General features: G+C 49.9%; 2 protein-coding genes across 3 annotated transcripts in view; one reads left to right on the plus strand and one right to left on the minus strand.

The window, feature by feature from the left end:
- Positions 1-1,820, plus strand: part of TMEM204 (transmembrane protein 204) — a 23,037-nt gene extending 21,217 nt beyond the window's left edge. The window contains exon 3 of the mRNA XM_005866552.2: positions 1,072-1,820. Coding sequence (XP_005866614.1) covers positions 1,072-1,316 — 245 coding nt within the window. The 3' untranslated portion in view covers positions 1,317-1,820. The remainder of the gene's footprint in view (positions 1-1,071) is intronic.
- The window catches only part of IFT140 (intraflagellar transport 140), a 95,537-nt gene that overhangs the window by 43,769 nt on the left and 43,616 nt on the right, over positions 1-8,152 (minus strand). For both annotated transcript variants that reach the window (XM_005866554.2, XM_005866553.2), the window contains exons 17-18: positions 7,627-7,758; positions 3,774-3,973 (exon numbers count right to left, since the gene is read on the minus strand). In XM_005866554.2, the coding sequence (XP_005866616.1) occupies positions 3,774-3,973; positions 7,627-7,758 (332 nt within the window). The remainder of the gene's footprint in view (positions 1-3,773; positions 3,974-7,626; positions 7,759-8,152) is intronic.

Below are 8,152 nucleotides of genomic sequence, written 5' to 3' on the forward strand. Positions count from 1 at the left end.
GCTGGACCAGTCACTATGAGGCGCACTGACCACCTCTTGGTCCCTTTCCCCAGCTGGCAGGCTCCGATCACCTGATGGTGAATGGAGAACCGGGGGTGGGTGGTGGTGGGGGACAGGGCTGGCACTGGGCAGCTGGGGAAGATGGCCCTGATCACAGGCCAGGCCTAGGGACTGTACCCGCTCACGAATTTTATGAGCTGGGCCTCTAGTATATATATATATAAAAAACACCACATAAAACAAAACAAAAAAACAAATGTGAACTAGTCTGTGGGAACTGCCATCAGTGGAAGACTCTGGACACAGTCCCAGCACAGCCCCCTCCCCTTTTAAAAAATGCAACCGGGGGCAGGGGGTATGGGCGAGAGGGAAATTCTAGAACCAGCTGCGTCTATTTAGAAGTAAGAGGAGAAGCCAAACGCGCCAGCAGGAGACTCGGACACATCTCTGATCTCAGCTTCTGCCCCGGCCTAAGCATGCAGCTCTAGGCCACCTGGAGTTCTGAAGGAAAATCTCTATTTCTTTAGAAGCAAATGCTAAGAACAAGAAAACGCTTAGGAACAGGAATTCGGACCGAGTTAAACACCAATCAGAGTTGTTACTAAATGAGATTTAGAAAAATGGTTTGCTTTCACTTTGAACGAGTGGAGTGTTTATAAAGGTCAGAGAGGACCTACACAGTTACCACTGGGTTTGTTGGGGTGAGGGAAAGCGAGGCAGTGCCACCTTCATGGGGAGGTCGGCTCAGGAGCAGCCTGACCCCTGGAGGGCCCAGGAAGCGCACATGGGGCCAGACTGCTTTCTTTCCAGCCCGGGCAAGGATCCTGCGCAGGATTTAGCGGGGCGCACACTGCACCCCCACCCCCAGCTACAGACTCAGAGGTCATAAAAACCCACGCGGGCCGAGTGCGGAGCACCTCCACCCTGAAGGCCGGCGCCAGGAACTGGGCTCCTCACCCACCCGGGGAGCGCGGAGGGTCAGGGCAGAGGCACAGCTGCCTCGAGAGGGGAGTCCGCAGGCTTCCCCCGGCTCCGAGGAAGGCTTTCTCAACGCCTGTCTTTCACTTACAGGTTTTATCCTGGTCATTGGGCTGGTGACGTTCTACAGAATCGGCCCGTACACCAGCCTGTCCTGGTCTTGCTACCTGAACATTGGCGCCTGCCTCCTGGCCACCCTGGCAGCCGCCATGCTCATCTGGAACATTCTTCACAGGAGAGAGGACTGCATGGCGCCCCGAGTGATTGTCATCAGCCGCTCCTTGACGGCTCGGTTTCGCCGGGGGCTAGACAATGACTATGTGGAGTCACCGTGCTGACGGCTGCCAGGGAGGGGCCCTGCCTGGGACTTTATCCACTGTAATGGAACAGTCTAGAAACCAAGGGACTGCCTGCGTGGAGGCGGCGATTCCTATGGTTTCTTCTATATGCATATGTACGATACACAGGTATGTTTACTATGTTTATATAAATATATGATCATATATCGTCTGTGCCAGCCTCCCCGACCCACTCACAACCTGGCTTCACGCTCACGCACGTCGCAAGGCGGTCAGCCCGAGATGCACGTGAGGGCGCAGCTGCCCTGCTCAGCGCCCTGGTCTGGGGTTAATTTATTCTGTGCCTGCTGAGACGGGCACCGCGGCCAGCCTTTCTTTGGTGAAGCAGAACATCCCGGGAGATTTTCTGGAAATGGCTGTATTTTCCTCGAGGGGCTCAGAATCTATAATCAGATGGTTACGGCTTTAGGACAGGAAGGAGTTAGTAATGTCTGTTTGTGCCTGATTATTTTTCTAAGTTAAAATAAAATGGAAACCTCTTACCACTGTCTAAAATGTGTGTTGTATCTCCCTACACTGCCACGTGGTAAAAGGAATTTGGTCTGTTTTATGTGTTTTTTGTGGGTTAGCAGTAAGAGAAGGGTTGAGACATTTTTAAAGATCTGGTGGGAGTGAAACTTCGGGTGACTCATGTCCTTATTCTCATTTCTGGTCAACCGAGCCTCAGACGCCCACCCTCCTACAGACTCTGCATACTGTGGTCATATGTTGGCAGATGCACAGTTAGTGGAGCCGGTGGGGAAAGTCTGTTTGTTTAAAGAAATTCTGAGAGGGGTCCACTTCTCCCACATAAAACCTTTGGCCTCTCTTCAGTCAAACACTTGGTGGGCGATACCTTCACGATGCTACACGGATTCCAAACCACCCAGCTCTTAAACCTGTGAGAGGTGAACAGGCCGTAAGTCTCCAGGCTGAACAGAAAACATTAAAAAACTGGCCCATATCCTCAAGGACTGCCTGACGACATCTAAAGGACCGTCCTTTGATAGCTGCACGGCTTGAGCTCATGCCACCTGGAAGTGGAATCGCTGTCGCCTTCCTCTGGCCCAGGAAGTTGACCCTGGGCACTGTGGGTGCCATGCAAAGCCAGGGTAAGGCCCGGCTGTCACTTGGCTGAGCCTCCAACCCCAAGAAACTTTTAGCTTTGTTGCTTTTAACGTTCCAGAGAAGTGAGGTGGCCAGTCCGGAATTCAAAGACTGTATCGCTCCAGGATAGTCAGAACAAATGGTCCTGCTCACCATCTGGGGTATGCGGATGCGAACAGTCATAAAGCAGTTGAGGATGATTTAAAAGCATCCATGGCCTAATCATCTATAATAAAGCTAGCAGTCGGTGTAGCAACAGCCAGATGCCTGCCCCACAACCAGTACGCTCATGGGAACATTTAGGTTTGAGCTTCTTCCCTTTGAGCTTCTTTCCGACAATGGATTTCCCCCAAATCATATGCTAAAAATAATTGTTTTTGAAAAAGAATAATGAAATATTTAAGATGTATAATTTTAATAATATTATGTATATGATTATATAAATGTTCATTAAAGTTTTAAAGTTGGCCATGTGGTTGATTCTAGTCTGTGATCGTGTTTATATTAAATGAAAAGTGAGCAGAGAAGGGCCGAGCTACGCCATCCAGCCACTCTAGGTCACTTCCAACAAGAGACCCCTTGTCCACATGGCCAGTGTTGAAAAGGCCTCCCAACTGGAACAAGGCTTGGCCTGTTTTAGAAATAAGCCAAGCAACCAGGGTCACACACAAATTTGAAAGGCGCTTCCATGTTACAGAAACCATCACTGCCAATGAGGAAGGCTTGTTCCAGGCAACTTAATTTTCCATCTTTCTCCTCCCACTTTAGTTTCATTCTGTAATAATTTTTCTACCCTTTCGAGATTGAAAGCTGTCAAATGTCTCCGGGAAGAATTGCTGAATTCTCTCAGGAACAGAGAGGAAGCTGCTTTTAGACAGCTTTGATTGACTTCTTTCAGAGTAATTTTAATTGCATTTTCACTGTACTGTTTTGAGTGTTTATTATCAAATCTTTTTTGTTTAGTAGCAATTGTTCCCAGAGGGACAGGCATTACAAATACTTAGCAACTGCAGAACTTTCTACTAGGAAGTGTCCAGAACACTATGAAATGAATCAAAACAACTAAATAACAGCCCAAGAGGCTCTAAACATTGCAGAGGCCGAGAGCCAGCCTCACCTGCTCCCTACGCCCAGCTGTGCTGTGCCAAAACTCACTGCTCTACAGCACATGCCAGGCGCGTCCTGGTGCCTGCAAGAGCAGCGGCGTTTCACTGAGTGAAAAGACCAGGGAATACAGCATGACAGAGTCACAGAAGAGTTAATGATCCTTAGACGCTCATCTAGAAGGGGAGAGCAAGTACCCTAAGAGTGTACACATCCCTTCAACACCTCTGAGAACTGAATCCTTACCTTTTGATGAGTTTGATAGATTTGAAAGCTTCGTCCATGTCTCCGACAGCGATGAAGAAGCTGAAGTTGAGCATGGCATTCCGGGTGGCCTTGTCGCAGTCCTCCAGCCCCACGAAATCTCGCAGGGGCCTCCTGCCCACCATCTGGGGGATGCGGTTGTGCTGTGAATCCACCCAGTTGTCTCTGTCTGCTTCTCCTGGCTGATTGAGAAAAGGCGCTGATTACCTGTCAGTTCATGTAAAGCTAATGTCTACACTAAGCCTCTCTCATATGTCAGCTACAGGGGTCCCTCTGCAGACAGATGTGGATAGTCAGCAGGAGGCCCTAACAAATGCAACAAAATCAGTCCTCATTTGAAATCAGAGCTTTTGGCTCTGGTTTCAGACAGCAGATAAGCAAAGGCAAGTCTATGCACATGAAATCATTTTTCAACCTCTGGTTCCCTAATATCAACTTTTCAAAAGTTATAAAATAGTTGTGAAAATCCTCAGCCCTGGCTGGTGTGCTCAGTGGTTAGAGCATTGCCAAGTCTGATTCCTGGTCAAGGGCACGTTCCTGGGTTGCAGGTTTGATCCCCTGCCCCAGTCTGGGCACAAACCACAGGCAACCAATTGATGTGTCTCTCTCACATCAATGTCTCTCTCTCTCCTCCTCCCTACTTCCCTCCCTTCCACTCTCTAAAAATCAATGGAAAAAAATATCCTTAGGTGAGGACACACACACACACACACACACACACACGAAAATCCTGCGGACTGAGCTTTGTTTTGTAAACTAGAAAAGTTTTACTAACAAGTCAGACATGTACACATGTGCACAAGGTCTTAAGATGATACAATGCCATCATGATTTCAGGTGGAATTTTCCAAAATGATAACCTGAATTAGTGGAGTGCCCTCCGCTGGTTTTTCTCAGAAGAAATGTCAACCTAGTGCAGAGCTCCCCAGACAGATGTGCGGAGAGAATGAATGTCTGAGCAGGAGCTCCATGTTATAGTGGCTGCCTGAGGCCTCTGTGTACCTGGCACCTTGAAATACAACCGACTGAGGGGACCAGCTCTGCCAACAATTGGCTTCCATCCTGACTGCTGGGCGCTGCTCTCACCTGCATGCCCACCACTCTCCTCCAGCCTACAGCCCCCACATACCACCCTCTGCTTCCCCACCGTCTGCTTCTTTCTCTCTGCAGGATCCGCTTCTCTGATGTACACACACGCTACCCTGTGTAAAACGGGGTCATGATCCATCCTCCTGGACCAGTGCCCCTGCACGTCACTGGTCTTGAATTTGTGCTACTCCATGATTTCTGCAAGGCTAGCCTCCACCACCTGCTCAGTTCCCAGCAGCTCTTCCATCTCACTGCTGCTTCTCAAGTTCATCTGTGGTCCCCAACTTCAGGGGGTGCTTGACCGGGGCCTTGAGACACTGGTAGGAGGTGTGGATGGCAAGACCCTTCCAGGCACCAGGGCATAATAAGCCAAGGCCCTGAGGCAACCCAGGGCAGCTCAAATTCAGAGTTCATGGCCATCTGTAGGCTGGGTCACACTGGGCAGGAGGCTGAGGTTTGGACTGACTCTGCATGGAACAGGGAGCCTTTGGAAATGTGCATGTACAACAAACAACTGGCAATGCTGACCACGGTGGTTTAACAATCACAGGGCAGGACCTGAGGCCCATCAGCCCTGCTGTGATCTCATCAGAGCCCTGCTCCTGGCAGCACACTCGGGAATTCTCGCAGAAGCATGAGCACCTGAGGGCCCTGCTTCGCCTGCCGCCTGCCCCAGCATTTACACCCACTCTCATTACAGCTCCTCGAGGAGAGACAACCACCTGCCCTGGCCGCACAGGGAGCTGGGGGCCCAGGGCTGTTGGCTCTCAGGTGTGGGTACAGAAACCTCCAGGACGTGGCCAAGGGAAATAAACACAGGTCAGTAATCAGAAAAAGAGCAGCTTTTAAAGAAATACAAGGCTTTATGACAGCGGTTCTCAACCTGTGGGTCGCGACCCCTTTGGCGGTCAAACGACCCTCTCACAGGGGTCGCCTAAGACCATCCTGCAGATCAGATATTTACATTACGATTCATAACAGTAGCAACATTACAGTTATGAAGTAGCAACGAAAATAATTTTATGGTTGGGTCACAACATGAGGAACTGTATTTAAAGGGCCAGAAGGTTGAGAACCACTGCTTTATGGCCATTTACCACAAGCACCTTAGAGTCAAATTAATAAGACTTCCTACATTGCAAATGTAGGTCAACTATTTCCTGTAAAGCAGACATCAGGTGACAGCCTGTTCATGCCACGTCTGGCCAGGACAAGAGCTCTGTGGTGACATGGGGAGCTGATACGGTGTCATATCCTTGATAAATCTGATTAAAGAGGACATGCAGGTGAGGTGGGAAGTATTGTTATAGACAAGTGTAGCTCATCATAAAGAAAGATCTTGAGAAAAGGGCAGCGTTAAGGTAACAGAGGATGAGTGGGGAGTCATCTTACACTGCATCACGCTCGTCTCCTCTCTGGGACAACCAGGGGAGCAGCACAGAGAAGACAAGAAATGAGAGAAAGACGCATAAATGTGTGAGAGGAACCAGAGTCCGCAATGTGAGACAACGGGGGCGGGTGGGGGGTGGGAATGCAATAGAAAGAATCCAAATGCCTCCCACAATTTTCTGAGTTCTCAAGTCCAAGAGCAGAAAATGCCAAAGGAGCACGAAACAATGGAATTCAAAAAAAATGCTCATCGCCCTAACCGGTTTGCTCAGTGGATAGAGCGTCGGCCTGCGGACTGAAGGGTCCCAGGTTCGATTCCGGTCAAGGGCATGTACCTTGGTTGCGGGCACATCCCCAGTAGGGGGTGCGAAGGAGGCAGCTCTCATCGATGTTTCTGACTCTCTATCTTTCTCCCTTCCCCTCTGTAAAAAAATCAATAAAATATATATATTTTTAAAAAATGCTCATCTGGTGGAACCCATCTATTTCAAATAAGGGATGGAGAAAACCTGCATCGACAGAGCACAGGGATTCTGGAAAAGTCACATGAGTCCATTCCCAATTTTCACAAAGATCCATTTATCACAAGTAAACGTCAGTCCATACACTATTCATCATGCCCACGCCCATGCCATGTCATTTTATGTGGTATTTTTAGGGACACGGGAACCAACTCTGCCCAGGTTCGTTGTTTCGATCACTCCTGCCCTGACACGTGCGGTTTTGCAGTCTCAGAACCACAGACCCACACTCAGCTCGCCAGGGGATGTGCAGAGGCCAGGGGGCCACGCAGCCGAGGAGACCAAGTCCCAGGGAAGGCAAGGAACTCGGCCACAGTAACCACACTGGGGCATGAGCATGTATGTGCTGAAAACAACCCTGTCCCCTCACAGACTTAAAACCTACAAGTGTGTGACATGCACAGACGTAGGTAAGTACGGGCACCTCTTGCAAGGCCACATGCCAGCCTGGTCACAGTGACCATCTCTGGGGGCTGGGTCTATGGAGATTTGCATCATCTTTGGTCTTTACTTCTTTTTTTGTAGCGTCTAACTTTTCTAGGAACACACAATTTTACAAACACAGCTGAATAAAAAGGGCAGGAAAGCTGCAGGGTGTGGTGCCCTCGGGGGAGCCCCTGGGAGGACACCCGCCTCCTCAGCACAGCTCTGTCTTGAGAGCAAAGCCGTCTCCGGCTCCTCCTGACACTTGCTGGAATTTCAGGGGACAAATCGGAGCAGACGGTTTGCCTTGTCCATGAGCGGTGAGCAGAGGCGCCCCATTTCCCGCCGGGGAGCCCCAGGCCCAGCCCAGGAGAGGGACCCGAGAACCCGCCTGGTGCACACGAGACTCGCACCTTCTTCGTGAAGTAATAATGGGGCACTTCCATCCCCAGGAGAGACTGGTAGGTGGGAGGCCGTGAGAAGCTGTCCTGAAGCAAGAAGCCATGCTCTTCGGAGATGAAGAAGGACAGAATCAACGCGTCCGCCTGGGAGAGGGAAAGATGGTTGTTAGTTTGGCAATAGACTTTACTATTTTGTGTCTAATTCCCATGTTCCTTGCCGAGGTATTTACACAGAACACAGATAAAACAGGATGAGCACACCCTGACGCAGATAATCCACTCTCCCCCGGGCCTATGGCAACACCAGCCTCCTCCGCCATCTCCTGTTCTTTGGAAAAACTGACGCATCTTCTGGAGGATGCACCTCATCCGGTTTGAGAGCCACTATGTCATTCTCACTGACTGATGTCCTTGTGGCAAAGACTAACATTCCCACCGAGCTGGGGATGGAAACTCAGAAGAGCTCTCATGTTTAAAAGATAGCACCCTCAGTTTCTTTACTCTGATTTAAAACCACCCGGAGCAACGACGACAAAAA

The sequence above is a fragment of the Myotis brandtii genome, unplaced genomic scaffold (assembly GCF_000412655.1).
Source record: "Myotis brandtii unplaced genomic scaffold, ASM41265v1 scaffold233, whole genome shotgun sequence".
NCBI classification, from domain to species: domain Eukaryota; kingdom Metazoa; phylum Chordata; class Mammalia; order Chiroptera; family Vespertilionidae; genus Myotis; species Myotis brandtii.